Below are 16,453 nucleotides of genomic sequence, written 5' to 3' on the forward strand. Positions count from 1 at the left end.
AAAACAATATGGTACTGGCTAAGAGATAGAGAGGAGGATCAGTGGAATAGACTTGGGGTAAATGACATCAGCAAGACAGTGTATGATAAACCCAAAGAGCCCAACTTTTGGGACATGAATCCACTATTTGACAAAAACTGCTGGGAAATTTGGAAAGCAATATGGGAGAGATTAGGTCTAGATCAACATCTCACACCCTACACCAAGATAAATTCAGAAGGGGTAAATGACTTGAATATAAAGAGGGAAACTATAAATAAGTTAAGTGAACACAGAATAGTATACTTGTCAGATCTCTGGGAAAGGAAAGACTTTAAAACCAAGCAAGAGTTAGAGAAAATTACAAAATGTAAATTAAATGATTTTGATTATATTAAACTAAAAAGCTTTTGTACAAACAAAAACAATGTAGTCAAAATCAGAAGGGAAATAACAAATAGGGAAAAAATCTTCATAACGAAAAACTCTGACAGGGGTCTAATTACTCAAATATACAAGGAGTTAAAGCAATTGTATAAAAAATCAAGCCATTCCCCAATTGATAAACGAGCAAGAGACATGAATAGGCAATTTTCAGGTAAAGAAAATCAAAAGTATCAATAAGCACATGAGAAAGTCTTCCAAATCTCTAATAATTAGAGAAATGCAAATCAAAACAACTCTGAGGTACCACCTCACACCTAGCAGATTGGCTAAAATGAAAGAAGGGGAGAGTAATGAATGTTGGAGGGGATGTGGCAAAATTGGGACATTAATGCATTGCTGGTGGAGTTGTGAACTGATCCAGCCATTCTGGCTGGCAATTTGGAATCATGCTCAAAGGGCTATAAAAGAATGCCTGCCCTTTGATCCAGCCATACCATTGCTGGGTTTGTACCCCAAAGAGATCATAGATAAACAGACTTGTACGAAAATATTTATAGCTGTGCTTTTTGTGGTGGCAAAAAACTGGAAAAGGAGGGTATGTCCTTCAATTGGGGAATGGTTGAACAAACTGTGGTATATGCGGGTGATGGAATACTATTGTGCTAAAAGGAATAATAAACTGGAGGAGTTCCAGGCGAACTGGAGAGACCTCCAGGAACTGATGCAGAGTGAAAGGAGCAGAGCCAGAAGAACATTGTACACAGAGACTGATATACTGTGGTAAAATTGAATGTAATGGGCTTCTGTACCAGCAGCAATACAATGACCCAGGACAGCTCTGAGGGATTTATGGTAAAGATGCTACCCACATTCAGGGGAAGAACTGCAGGAGAGGAAACATATAAGAAAAACAACTGCTTGAACGCATGGGGTCGGGGTGGACATGATTAAGGATGTGGACTCGAAACTACCACACCAATGCAACTACCAACAATTTGGAAATAGGTCTTGATCAAGGACACATGACAAAACCAGTGGAAATGTGTGTCGGCCATGGGTGGAGGGAGTGTGGGGGGTGAAGGGGAAAGTAGGAGCATGAATCATGTAACCATGTTAAAAATGAATATTAATAAATGTTTAAATTAAAAAAAAATAAAGCGCTAGGGGGGAAAAAATAATGTTTATTTACATCTTTTGCTTTCACACCACCTTCATTTCTGAATATATCCCTTCCTATTATGTGAGCCAATGCTTAAAAAAATTATTTGTTTGTTACATTAAAATTCCCAAGTATCTTCTCATTCTCTTTTCTCTACCCACACTAAAAAAGGCATCATTTAGCAACTACAAAATACACACATTTATGTATATATAAAAAGTGGATATGTAAAAGGAGGTAGATATACATGAGATAAACGAGTCACTCTTCAAATAATATTTCTATTGTTGTATATCATGTTCTCTTGGTTCTATTCACTTCACTCTTCATAATTTCATATAGGTCTTTTCTCTCCATGCTATTGGATCTCATCAGCATTTATGTATTCAATTATCATTTCAGATGATAATTCTCAAATCTATTTATCCAAAGACAACCTCTATGTTGATCTCTCCCAGACCAACTGATTATCCTATAGACATCTTAAACTCAGCATGTCCAAAGCTGAACTCATTATCTTTTCCCCTATGCCTTTTCTTCTTCCTCTCTTTGCTATTACTACTGAGAGTACCACCATCTTTAGTATCCCAAGCTCACAATCTAGGTGGCATCCTTGACCCCTCACTCTCTTTCCCTACCCATATCCAACCCCGTGCCAAATCCTATTGATTTAACGTGCTAAACTTTTCATATTTTCTCCCTTCTCTCCTTTAACACTGACACTACCCTGAAGAAGGCTCTAGTGCCTGTATCATTGCAATAGCTTTGTTGTTGGTCTGTATGCTTCAAGTTTCTCTCCACTCTGGTACATAATATTCAACTCAACTGTTCAAGTGATCTTTCTGAAATACAAGTATAACTATGTCATTTTCCCTTCTCTCCCAGCCTTACTCTAGCAGCCCATTCAATCAATCAATTTCAAGGGATCCCTATTGCTCCAGAATCATATAGGAAATCCTCTATGTAGAATTCAAAAGCCTTCCTGACTTAGTCCTCTCCTACCTTTCCAGTCTTTTTATACTTAACTCATTTTCCTGTCCTCTGACATACTCTGCAATCCAGTGACCCTGGCATCCTTGCTATTTCTAGCATGAGACACTTCCATCTCCCAATTCCATGCATTTTCAATAGCTATCTCCAATGCCTGAAATTCTTCTCCCTCCTACTCTCTACTTTCTGTATTTCTTGGCTTCCTTTCAGCACTAGTTAAAATCTCATATTCTTCAGAAATCCTTTCTTCATTCCCTTAATGCTAGTGATTTTCCTTTTTGGATTATCTCCAACTTATTGTGTGTATACACATATATATGTATGTATGTGTGTATATAAATGTGTGTGTGTATACAGTTTGTACCGAGATATATGTTGTCTCCCCCACTTTATACTGTGAGGTCTTTGGGGGAAAGGACTAGTTATTTTGCCTTTCTTTGCACTCCTAGCACTTAGCACAGTGCCTGACTCATAGTAGGTACTTAATAAATGCTTTCTGATTTTATTTAATAGCCAGCAAAGGTTTATAAAGGATAGGTCATGTCAAAATAACCTAATTTCTTTTTTTGCTAGGATAACTAGAAAAGTACAACATGGACATTTTGTAGGGGTTTCAGAAAAGCATTTGACAAAGCATATTATACTACAAATGATGGCAAGGTAATGTATGGTATTATAATTAGAAGGCTATGGAACTGGTTATGAAAGGCTCTAAAGCAGTGATTACCAAAGTGGGCACCACTGCCCCCTGGTGGGTGCTGCAGCGATCCAGGGAGGCGGTGATGGCCACAGGTGCATTTATCTTTCCTATTAATTGCTATTAAAATTTTTAAAAAATTAATTTCCAGGGGGCTAAGTAATATTTTTTCAGGAAAGGGGGCGGTAGGCCAAAAGAGTTTGGGAACCACTGCTCTAAAGAGTAGTAAAGTTAATGTTCAATAACAACTCTAGCGGGATGCCTTAGGGAAATGTCCTTAATCCTGTTCTGTTCCACATTTTTATCAGTGGTGTGGATGAAAGATTAGAGAGCATGAAATTCAGATTTGAACATGATATAAAGCTAAGAGAGAAAGATAATGTTGGAGGAAAGACTCTCGATTCAAAAAGATAGCAACAGGCTAGAATGAAAAGCTAAATTACATGAAATTTAGTAATTATAAAGTTTCTAACTTAGATTAAAAAATAAGTTTCACAAATGAACAATGTCCTTAATAAATACTGAAGCAGAGGTGATTGACAACTGCAAAAATTATCAACTAGAAAAATAAGCCCATGTAAAGGATAAATGGGTTTTAAAGGCCTATGAGGCTCAATATTTATCAACTACATGGTGGTAGTAGGGAAAAAAAAAAGTTACCCCTAGGTTATATCAGTTGAAGAATAGTGAGCACTGTGTTATAGAAGGGTCAGTTAAAAGAACCAGGGATGTTTAAGCTATAGAAGAAAAACTTTGCTAAAACAATTTAAGTTGTCCAAAAATGGAAGTTGCATAAAGAAGTACTTATAAGGGATGTCATACAAGAGCTTCTTGGTCAGATACAGTTTGTATTAGATAGTATCTAGTGTCTGTTCCAACTCTTATAATCCAATTTTAAGAGTTCTTAGAGTATTTATTAATTGATATCATCTCTAAACTTTCTATTTACTAAATTAATATCTATTAAAAACAAAAGGAAAGTGTTTTAATAATAATTCTGCTAAGTAATAAATTGTTGGCTCAGTTTCCTATAAAGATTAACTGACAATATTTGTTGACTACAATTTTTTTTAAGGATATTTTATTTTCCCAATCACATGTAATAATTTTCCACATATAGTTTCTGAAATTATAACATTCAAATTGACTACTAATCTTATGGAAATAAGCAATAAAATTATGGCAGAAAAAGAAAGCATTTCCAACTCTACATTTCTAATCAAACATAAAGCACTATGCTTTGTGTGGCCAGTTGGGTAGCTCAGTGTATTGAGAGTCAGGCCTAGAGACAGGAGGTCCTAGGTTCAAATCTGACCTCAGAAACTTCCCAGCTGCGTGACTCTGGGCAAGTCACTTGACCCCCATTGCCTACCCTTACCACTCTTCTGCCTAGGAGCCAATACACAGAAATTAAGGTTTAAAAAAAAAAAGGAAAAAAACAAAAGCACTATGCTTTGAGAAGAAATACTAAGTAGTTAACCAAAAATAAAAAAAATTCAAAAATGACACTTTTAATTACTTACAAGTTCTAGTTGCCATTTTTCCAGGTCAGAAGTGGTTGATTTGACTTGTTCTAGAGCATTTGGAGTAACAACCAACTTGCTATCTTGACACTTTCTAAAATCAACTGGCGCAATCCAAGAATTTTGAGGATTTCCCTGAAAAAAAGTAGTGATTTATTACAATCAATATTAAAAGGCAAATTGACATTGTGATATTAGGCTTTATTTCTAAGAAGAAAAATACATATATTTATGCACATACTGGTAAATCATAATTTTAGATCCACAGACTAAGAGGTTTATAGGATCTTTTTAAATTTCAAGGAAAGTCATAATGTGGTTTCTCCTAATTTACAAACAGCATAGTTGGAGAAAGAGAATGGGGAATTCTATTCATTTTTTCTTCAGTGTTTGGAAAACATAGTGTCCATGCTAATGAAAGCAAATAGCTTTGAAGAACTTTACTGTGTTGTGCCATTTTTTTTACTCCATTTCAAGAGATGAGACATAGATGTACATGCTAAAGCTAGAGAAGCAAAGATAAAGCAAAAAATCCTTATCCCCAAGAAGTCTCTGTTCTAATGGGGACCAAAAATTACATAACATTTTCAGGGTGAGGGGAAAAGGAAAGGGAGAGGAGGAGTGGGAATATTTCAAACATAAGGCATATTGACAGATTGGATAAAGGAGAAGTGATAAGAAATAAATTCAGAAAGGTAAACAAGCCAAATTATGAAGGAATTTTAATAATGAATAGGAAAAGAGGTAATGCATAAAAGGAAGAGAAGGTTTCAATCTGCACTTATGGGTAATGTTTACTTATTTATTTATTTTGGGGGAGTTTTATTTAATTGATTTAGAATATTTTTCCATGGTTACATGTTCATGTTCTTTCCCTCCCCTCCTTCCCCTTAAGCCCCAACCCCCCACTGTAGCCAATGAGTAATTCTACTGGGTTTTACATATGTCACTGATCAAGATCTATTTCCATATTATTGATATTTGCATTAGAGTGATCACTTAGAGTTTACATCCTATGGGTAATGTTTAAAGTGATGGGGATAACTATTCATATATGTGGGGAAGGTAGAATAAAGGTATAAGTCATGAGAATTGAAGATGTTTACCTGGGAGGTCATGGTGTTCAAGGGAACACCAATATCTACAATGAAGTCCCCACATAGAGCCGACTAGGGAATTGAGAGGTAGTAACATTGTTGAAGAAGATGATAGAGTGGGAAGTAGCATCAAGAGAGGAGGTTTTCAATTTATTTAGCCAGACTCAATAATAGCAAGTAGGGTTTTGTTAGCCATTACTCTGGGAAGTTATAGTAATATTTTACTAGGTCTCCTACCCTCAAAAGCCCTGAAATAAAGGGCAATGGCAATTAAGTTTCTCTTAAGCATCAGGGAAGAAGGGAAATGGAGTTGGGCATTTGAGTCTGTAAATACCTGGTGATCGGGTCCCCAGGGACCTGACTGAACTCACATTCAGCGCCAGTTCATGTGCCTCATCCCAAGGTGGCAGGGGATGATGCTTAATCAGATGATTTCCTGCAAATAGAGCATGTGCTGGGCTTCTGGTTGGGTCTAGTGTCAGAGACCCTACTCCTGGACGAGGTCCTGGCGACAAGAAGTCTTTTTTCTGAGGCTCTGGTCCTGAGCGGGGTTCAGCTTGTGCGAAGTCTGGTGATAAAGACTCTGTTCCTGTTGGGGAGAGGTCTGGGGTCTGGGTATCCCATGGTTATGGAGAGGTGAGGCATGGAGGCTTTTTTTTTTTTTTTTTTAATATATACTAGTGGCGGGGCAGAGGATTTAGGTTCCAGGCTTGAGCATTGATTGAGTAGCTCAAGTCGATAGTTAGGGATTGGGAGAGGAGACATCCAATGCCAGGCTCTGAGGAGGAGGATGCTATATCATGTCCCAGGCTTAGTCACAATGGTCAGCATTGACTCAGGGCCCAGAAGTAAAACAAGGTAGGTTTTTGCTTTTTGTTGTTGAGATGAAGGAGAGGGCAGAAATTGGAAGGGGAGAATGGAGAAGGCATTTGAAGCCAAATACCAGAAAGGGGCTAGGGCTACGGCATCCACTCTCACCCCTAAATCGATAAGAGGTCCACCCTGCTGGCTCTGGTTCCCGTGATGTCAGCTCACAGCCTCTTGCCTCATGGTTATTCTCCCACTTCCTGATGCTTCGATCTCCTACCTGCCTTACAGAATATTAATACCTATAGCAGAGTATATAGGTGTATAAGGGATCATTTGTTAAGAGCTATAAACCAAGAGCAAGTAATCTATTAAGACTTGTTATACCAAGATCCGAGCCCCAATATTCTGAAGTGCTTAGAATTGGAGATAGCATCATTTCTTTCAACTTGGGAACAAGAAAACCATCTATGGCATTAGTGCCACTGGTTGCAGACCTCAAGTATAAATTCTGAGGTGACTGCAGGGAAATTATAGGTCTCAAGGTAGCCATAGTTTAGCTATCCCTTGAATTGAAAAAAAATGCACATACATGCGCACATATACAGAGTTATAGAAGAACTAGTTTTGTCTGACCAAGTAAATAAATACAAACATAATAGGTGTAAGTTAGTGTGACTATTAGAGACCCTTCAAGGACAGATATGGGAGATACCTGAGAATTTTTTTGCTTAAACAATACATATTAAAAGTCATCAGGAGGCAGGAAGGTGGCTCAGTGGATTGAGAGTCAGGCCCAGAGACAGGCGGTCATGTGTTCAAATCTGGCCTCAGACACTTTTTAGCTGTGTGATCCTGGGCAAGTCACTTAACCCCCACTGCCTAGCCCTTACCATTCTTCTGCCTTAGAACCAATAAGACAGAAGGTAAGGGTTTTTTAAAAAATTTAAAAATCATCAGATTGGTATATACAAATCTTTTTCAAATATGTAACATGTTTATAATAATTTCTAGTAAAGTCCTACTTTGCCATCATCATGAGATAAAAAAACAATAATTCTGTATTTTCAAAAGCTCTAAAGCTCTATTAGCAAAGCTGAGACGTTGGCGGTTCCTACCAATCCGGAATTAACCAGAGTTGCCTTCTTTTAAAAATAATCTGTTAGACTCAGCTACAGCTAAAAAATCCAGGATCATCACAATGAAATAAAGAACTGGAAATCCTGTAAGTCATGTATTTCTGGTTAATATAAACTTAATCAAGGCCTGAATCTTGGAGAGAGCAGAAAAGCAGCTATTTTCACTCAGAGGAGATAGGCTTAATACTGCTTGATCATTTCTATATTACTTTATTAGAAGTCATTACCAAAGGATATATATTCATATCAACAAATATTTTTGTTAATGCATAAATAAATAAAATGATAAAATATTAATAGTAAAAAGGTAATAGTTATTGACCCATTTGAATGAGAGGAATTCTTAAGAGGTTTTATTTTGCTTTGCTTTTAAAAAATAAAAACACCAAGTAAAGTGTCACATATACAGTCAGTAAACATCTAGAAAATCTTGAGAATTATCACAACTAATAGAGAAGCAGCAACAGAGAAACAAAGAAATTAGAGAAAATAAAGGCTTAATGATATGTCCAGTATAATTTTCTTAAATGCATATACCATATGTCAAACCATTTGGGAGCATACTCATCAATACTCCAAATAGACAGATTGATATAATCTATCTTTCTGAAACTAGTCCCATATTTTTTGAAACCATTATTATTCCTTTGTCCATGAAAAAAGAAATGTGGGCTTGCCACCACTTCCTTCCTCCTTTGCCTTGCTTACTTCTCTTTCTTATTCATTTATTTGCCTCATTTCCTTTTTCATCTTACTTCCCAAAAGAACTCACTTGCCAGCTTTAACTACTATGCCACTATATGGCTATTGAAAGCATGAATAATTCAATCACTGAGTTTAAAAAACTACATATTTAGAAAAAAGTTCCTTTTAAAATTAGCTTGTTTTAAATATATTTTACACTATTTTTATCTAAAACTACTGAAATTTTATTAATAAATAGCATGGGTACATATATATTTGAGAAAAGAAAAAATATTATAATTAACAAAAATAATTTAACAATTGATCATAAATTAAAAATGACTGCTCAGGAGAAGCAACTGAAAAAAGTCATCTACTCACTTTCCTCAGAAAAAAGGAGGTAGAGTAGGAAAAAATGCTAGATTTGAAGTTAAAGGGCCAGGGTTGTAAGTTTAAATGGGTAAATAAGCATCTCTAAGTTTCTTCATGTGCAAAATCAGGATGAAGTAAAAGCCCTCTTATTAGAGAATGCAAGAATTTCAGCAAAAGCCACTCAATCCAAGACAAATCTAAGACTTAAATCCAAACCTTACTATATATAACATGCTAAGTAAATCATTTAGCCTCTGCTTCAAGATCTTAAATAAGGAGGAACCAACAAGTTCTAAAGCTAGGCTACTACTCCACTTTATTGGAAAGGTTTTCTTATCAAACCTAAATATAAATCCTTAACACTCCCACTCGCTATTGCTGAGTTCTGTCTTCTAAGGCCAAAGAGAACAAACAAGTCTATTTTCTCCATCATGACAGCCCTTCATATTTGTGGGGAAAAAAAAAAAAAAAGAATCCTATCCCTTTGAACCTTCTCTTCTTTCAGCTGAATATTCCTGGTTCCTTCAACCTATCCTCATACGGTATGACCTCAAAACTCAATTTCCTCTTGGTGTTCTTCAGTTTACTAATGTCCTTAAATTGTGGTATACAGATTTGAATACAACATTCCAGATGTAGTCCCAGTAGGCCAGAATACTGAGAGATGACCGCACCTTATTTCTGGATAGATACCCCTCTTAAGTCTAGAATTGCATTAATTTTGTTCATCTTTAACAATCATACTGCTAATAATGATTTTGCAAGTCTACTAAAAGCCCCTGATCTTTTCGTAATCAGCTATCTGATCCTTCTGAACTTATAAAGATTTTTTAATACAAGAATAAAACTTCACCTTTACAGAATTTAATCATCTTATACTCAGTTTGATATTGTAATTTGTCAAGATCTTTTTGTACCCCAAGTCTAGCCTGTTAGCTGTTACTTCCAATTTTATGTAAACTACAGATATTATAAGCATGCCATTAGCACTTTTATCCCCCAAATTGGTAAAAAAATATTAAACAGTGTAAGACAAAACACTGAGATGCACTCCATCACTATTATCTTTGCCAAGAAAACCTCAAATGGGGTCACAAGAGTCAGAAAGGCCACAAATGACTAAACAAGGACAAAAAGTTTTCCCAGGAATTAACAAGCCATTTGGCCTATAGTTTTCAGTCTCTATTCTTCCCTTTTTTGATCTTTAGGACAACATTTTGCCTTCTCTAATGCTAAAGTACCCTTTCCATCTTCTATGATCTTTCGACTACCACAAGTAGTGGGTAACAATAACATCTGTCATTTCCTTCAGTATCCCAAAGATCTAGTTCATCTGGGTCAGGTAACTTGAATTCAAAGGCAACTTACCATAGCCTAATTTATCTTGAGTATAAAATCCTGATAAACCATTTTTGTTCTATAATTGGTTTCTTGTCCTCAGCAAAGGGAACAAAAGCAAAATAAAATCTAAGAGGCACTTTCTTCTCTCCATTTCTCTCCTAAACTCTGTAATCCTCTTCTTCCCTCTAATTCAGCTATTAAAAACAACATATTTCTTGTCCTTAGCTTCTCTCATCAGTCTCAGATCACTTTCAGCTTTAGTGTTTCTGACATTGTTTTTACAGCATTCACATAAAAATGGTTTACTCATATTCCCATTTTGTTACTTGTCCTAAATGTCTATCTTTTATACATCTTATTAAAAAAAAATCTAAGCTGACAGGTGAGTTCTCTGGGAATCTACTCTTCAGACAACTCTATTTTTCCTCTTTAATGAAGTGTCTTCCCTTGTCAACGAAATTTCTTCCTTCAGTTTCTCATTCTTCCTAGGTTGACTTCCCCTATAGAATTTTAGTGAATGAGAAACTTCTATCCTTCCTCTGAATATTCTGACATCTACATCCAAATTCTAGGATCCAGGTCAAGACTGCCTAAATTTTCATTCTTTCCACAAGGTCCTTTCCAGGTTTAAATGTATCATATCTCATGCCCTTCAAATATGTAGCAATTTTTTTTAATCTTTTGGTATCCTTTAGTTTATTTTATCATTAGTCAACATTATAAAAAAAATGGTAACTAGAATGCAGTAGTTAAGATAGTACATGCTTAAGAGAGGGGTTTCTACATTCTAAGGAGAAGGGACATGACTAAGTATATAATCTGATTTGATTAGCATTAGTAGATAGCTTATCAAGCCACAAATCTCCTGAGATCTTTTTCTTTGAACATTCCTCTTTATCTTCCCTTCTGATTCTTTACAAAGGAAGAAGATTGGCTCTCCACATATCAATTCTCTTTTCCCTATCTATTGGCAAAGAAAATGGGAAGTTTGGGGGATTAATTTCTCTTTTGAAAGGAAATGTGGATATTCAAGAGTTAATCCTTAAACCTTTCCTAGTCCCTCTCAAGCCCCCCTTGGGGCGCCTTATTATAGTATCTCCCAGGTTTATGGTAGTATGCCCTAGGTGCTTGTGGCTCCTCCAAAAGTAATTTGGCAGATCCATGATAAAAAATACTATCCACTGTCATAGAAAAACTCATGGAGTATGAATACAGACCAAAGCATACTATTTTCCATTTTATTTCCTTCATGAGCTTCTTCTGGATTGTGATATGTGTCATCTTTTGCAGCATGATGAATATGGAAATATGTATTGCACAATTGATGACACATATATAATCCATATTAGATTACTTAGTCTTAGGGAAGATGGGAGGGAGAGAATTTGGATCACAAAATGTCAGAGAATAAATGTTAAATATTGCTTCTATATGTAATTAGAAATTTTAAAAAGTAATTTGTTCCTTGGGGTCCTTAGAGAAGCAATCCCCTTCCCATTAGACCTGCAAAGTCCAAATAATTCAGTAGTAGATAAGGTCCAGGTTTGTTCCCCACATTGTGCTTCAGTGTTTGATCCTCTAGTTCCAAAGATATGTTAATACTCCCTTCTCATCAGATAGTTGTAGGGAAGACCTTCTCATCACTCTTTCACTACCACATTCACAAAGTCTTGATGTTCCTTTCCCTCCTGGAATCATGTAGCTTCCAAAGCCAAGAACTTCTTGGCTGCTATGCCACTGACTCTCAATGGCTGTTGTCTCTCAGATTAAGGGGCTGGGGACAGTCACTAAGGAGCAGTGTTAAGGCACAAGCTTTACCTACCACCACACCAAGGACTAAAGTCTGCATTTAGGTTTCATTTCTGGTTTGTGCTCAGTTCTATATAGATCTCTCTGAACTTCTGGCAGATCTTTCTGCCCCCATGTTTATAAGCTCAGTCTCAAGGCATCTTAGATCAGTAATAGTCTGATCCAATCAAATCATCTACAATTTGGTCAAGGATTTAATCAAATAGATAGAACCAAAGTTCCAAGAGATGGTTCCACTGTTCAATTCTGATAAATGTTCATTTCCCATCTTGGTTATTACCCTGTTACATTAAAAAAAAAATTACTCACAGAGGAATCAATAAAGATTTGCTCTACTCTTTGTTCTGATTGTCTGGATTTCAAATCTTCCTGAAGCTTTTCATTTTCAACTACAACCATTTGTATTCTTTGTTTCATTCCAGATAGTTCTTCCTAAAGAAAGCAAAAAAAAAAAAAAAGCTTAAACTATGGAACACACTGCTTTCTTTGTAAAATATCAGGGTGCTGAATACAAACACAAAGGACTACTCTTACTCCTGAATGTTTATGATTTACATAAACAATATAATTCAGATAAAAGACATTTGGGTACATGAGATTTGGTACAGTGGGCTGGTAGTATTCTTTTCTTAGCTATTCGCAGATTTGACTATTCCTCAAACCTACCCTATCAAAGAACAAGTATTACGAAGGACAAAAGGATTTCAGAAAATAGGAAAAAAGATTATAAAAATAAAAAGGCTAGTTTTATGAAAAAAGAGGCATATTAACAAGCCACAACTAACTGATATCAACTTGTTAAAAAAAACACAACAAAGACAAAAATTAGGAGGTTGAATGTATGGAAAAGTGGAGTAGGTACATACAAAAAAAAATTAATGAAGGAGATTTGATGGAAAGTTGTTAAAAAAAGGGAGTGCATACACAAATCCAATGGTTTCCTTTGTGCTAAAAGGAAAGACACAATGAACTTTAGATTACTATAATTTAGAATTACTAGTTTATTCAAAAATATTTATTAACCACTTACAACACAGAGTACACTGTTAGGTCATAAAGGAAGATATTAATATATGTTTTCTGGCTTGAAGGAGGTTTTATACCCAATGGCATGATAAAAGTGAATAAATGATACAAATTTGAATGATAAATACTTAAGGGAAATTCAGAGTACTATCTCTTAGTTCTATTTGCTTTTGTAAACTATATAGTCATGGCATGAATGCTAATACAGAGTTGATGGTTACTTTTTATCATCAACTGATCTGAGAAAAGTTTGATAGGCTCATCATACAATCTAAGAATGGAAGTTATTAATATATTCTCCTTTCTTTCATTGTTTGTAGAGAAATATTCAAGGATACACTAAGGGAACTAAAGTTTATGCTAGAACACTTTCTGGGTTCAGTATTCAGAATGGGAAAAGGATTAGTTAAATAATGATCTGTACCCTCATTGCCCCCCAAAATGTTTTATACTATTTGTCTATATGTTCCATTTGAGCCTACAGTATAATACTGTACCTACCCTTACATATATGTATGCATATACACACACACACACACACACACACACATATGGAGAGCAGGAAGGAAGGGAAGAGGGCAGAAGAGAGAAGAGGTAAAAAGTATGGAGAGAGAAGGAAGAAAGAGGCCAAAGAAGGGTCAAGGAGTCAGAGGAGGAAGAAGAAAAGAAAACCAGGACCCATGGTTCCGTTAGTATATGGATGTGATCTTAGGCTAAATTATTAGAAGTATGATGTCCAGAAAGAGAGATATGAGATATCTGCTTTGCTCTGGTTAAGAATTAACTAAAGCAGTTGTGTGGTCCTTGACCAGTCATTTATCCCAATTGCCTAGCCCTTACCATTCTTCTGCCTTAGAACCAATATTTACTATCAATTCTAAACCAGAAGGTAAGGATTTTTTAAAAAAGAATTAACACTTCTTGGTGCTACAGTTTTAGGAAGGATATTGACCAACTGCTGTACATTCAGTGAGAGGAATATGACTCTTAAAGCAAGGGTGCTAGAGAATGAAGATGGCTTCTGGTAGACAATGAAGATAAAGAAAATAAAAAATTCAGAGGAAGACATGATAAATATCTTCAAATATGTGAATGGGTATCTTAATGCAAGAAAGATTTAACCCTGAGAGAAGAACTAAGTACAGTAAAAAAAAAAAAACACAAAAAAGGTAGATTTAGATTCAATTTAGAGAACAGCTTGCTAACAATTAAAGGTACCTCAAAACAGAATGAATTAATTTGAGAAATACTGGTTTTAAGAACAGGCTAGATATTTTTTTCAGAGATGTCAAAGGACATCTCCATGTATTGGTTCAAGTACACACTGGACTAGGTAGTCGCAATAGTTCATTCCAACTCACATTCTATGAGTAGTATTTAACAAACATCTTTTGTGATTTCATATTGTTGCTACAAATGGCCATTTTCTATTAGTATATCTGAGATAGCCCTGCTCTATTTGATCTTTTCTATTACTTAATAATACTTTTAATACTTTAGTAAGATGTTAACTACTTCAAATAAGTAACAATTGCAATGTTCCAAGTGAGAAGTCATGAGGAACTGAACTAAAGTAGTTGCAGTGGAAATAGAAAGCAAAGAAAAGAAATGACAGGGCTTGGTAACTGGATATGGTTAAGGAAGAGAGAGGAAATGTCAAAGATAAAGTTAAAATCTGTGTGAGAGAAAAATAGTGCCATCTGTAAAAAAAGAAGCTAAAGGTGAGGCCAAGTTTTAGGGAGAAGGATATAAATACAATAAAACAATTGATGTACACATTATATGTGAAAAAAAATCAACATGACTTGATGAGATTTTAAAATCTCAATTAAAAGTAAAAACTTACCTTACAAAACTTCACTTCTGCCTCTAAATGATGAATGTATTGCGACTGATCATTAATGATGGGAACAAGATCAAACACGGCAGGAAAACTGCTATTCGCATCTTCTGATGTTTTCTAAGGTGAAAATACATAGGTCACCTATAATTAAATTATATTCAATTTGGCACTAAGGCTGAGTATACAGTGAACAAAAATAACAACTGCATAACTTTTTTGTGATGTTTACATAATTATTTTTAAAAGCCTGTGAATGAACAAAACAGGGAGGTGGGGGATATTGCTATCATTTAAAAAGCTGGAAAGTAAAAGCAGCTATAAAATTGTTTGGACAAGTGCAATAAAAATGATAAAAGTGCATATGAATGTTATCAATTTTCTACTAACATTGGATGTCACAACCTTCTCTTGAAAATTACTATAGAATTAGGTTGATAGAATAGATTCATTCTTCAGTAACATTTCAGTTTGATTAAAAATTGAGTAAACTCCATTAGTAAGACACACTGTGTCAAACACTATTGATACAAAGATAAAAATTAAATGGCTCCTTTTCTCAAGGAATATATTTTGCTAGAAGAAAGCATCGTATGGCCCCCTAAAACACTCCTCTATTTACCCATATGGCAGAGCATACTAGCAAGTGTTATTAAGCTCTTTAGCATATTTCTGATTAGCTGAGTTTCTAGCTTTCTAATGATATGTAATGCCACATCTGATTAATTAGTGTTAGGAGAGATCAGAAAAAGAGTAATCGATTCCATTTATCTGTGCAACCTCCTACTTTTAGGCACCAAGAGATCCACACCTTGGAAGCAAAAATTAAACACTACGGTGGTAGACATAACTTTTTCTCTAGTATCTCTGAGAATTGATGGCAAAAGTAAATAAGTATTTCTAGTAACTACATATGGCAACTAGATGTTAAAGTCTCATATTAATAAAAAGCACAATGGACAGTCCTTCTAAACAGGATGTAAACTTGTTAAGGAAATGGGCTGTTTTAGTGTTTTTCTTTGTATCTCCAGAGTTTAGCTCATGCATCACATCTCATAGACATTTAGATGATTTTTTTATTGAATCACAGTCAGAGGTTATGGAATCAAATTCTTTTTTTCCTTCTATCTAAGGAACTTCCTCATGTATAAAATGAGAGATATAATAGATGATATCTTCAAGGTCTTTTGAAGGTCTATACTCTAATAAGAATTCAGAGAAAACCAACATGGATTTTTACCACTCTTAATGAGTATAAACAGTATAAGTCAATGGGAAAAAACTTTTAAGTGCATATTGCTTAGGTTACATAAAAAATTTGTATGTTCCTGAAATACCTACTGCATTAAGAATACCTCAATGCTATAATTGTAACCAGATTTTAGAAGAGGAAAAAAACAATGTTCCTCAGCTCATCCCATTATAACTATGTATTTTAAATGTCAAAAGATATAATTATTATATTTAAGAAATCAACATCTGATTCCAAATATCTTGTCTTTTTATTTATACATGAGTAGTAATGTATCCATGATGAATAATCAAAATTATTATGCTTTCTTTTTGGAAATAAATTCTTATTTCACCTCTATGTAAATCAGAA

The 16,453-nt window shown here is 35.1% G+C and overlaps 1 protein-coding gene across 1 annotated transcript in view; it reads right to left on the minus strand.

Annotated features, from left to right (window-relative positions):
* The window catches only part of SDCCAG8 (SHH signaling and ciliogenesis regulator SDCCAG8), a 268,032-nt gene that overhangs the window by 229,324 nt on the left and 22,255 nt on the right, over nucleotides 1-16,453 (minus strand). The window contains exons 4-8 of the mRNA XM_044673496.1: nucleotides 14,857-14,970; nucleotides 12,294-12,416; nucleotides 6,811-6,919; nucleotides 6,204-6,421; nucleotides 4,736-4,870 (exon numbers count right to left, since the gene is read on the minus strand). Coding sequence (XP_044529431.1) covers nucleotides 4,736-4,870; nucleotides 6,204-6,421; nucleotides 6,811-6,919; nucleotides 12,294-12,416; nucleotides 14,857-14,970 — 699 coding nt within the window. The remainder of the gene's footprint in view (nucleotides 1-4,735; nucleotides 4,871-6,203; nucleotides 6,422-6,810; nucleotides 6,920-12,293; nucleotides 12,417-14,856; nucleotides 14,971-16,453) is intronic.

The sequence above is a fragment of the Gracilinanus agilis genome, chromosome 4 (genome assembly GCF_016433145.1).
Source record: "Gracilinanus agilis isolate LMUSP501 chromosome 4, AgileGrace, whole genome shotgun sequence".
Taxonomy (NCBI): Eukaryota; Metazoa; Chordata; class Mammalia; order Didelphimorphia; family Didelphidae; genus Gracilinanus; species Gracilinanus agilis.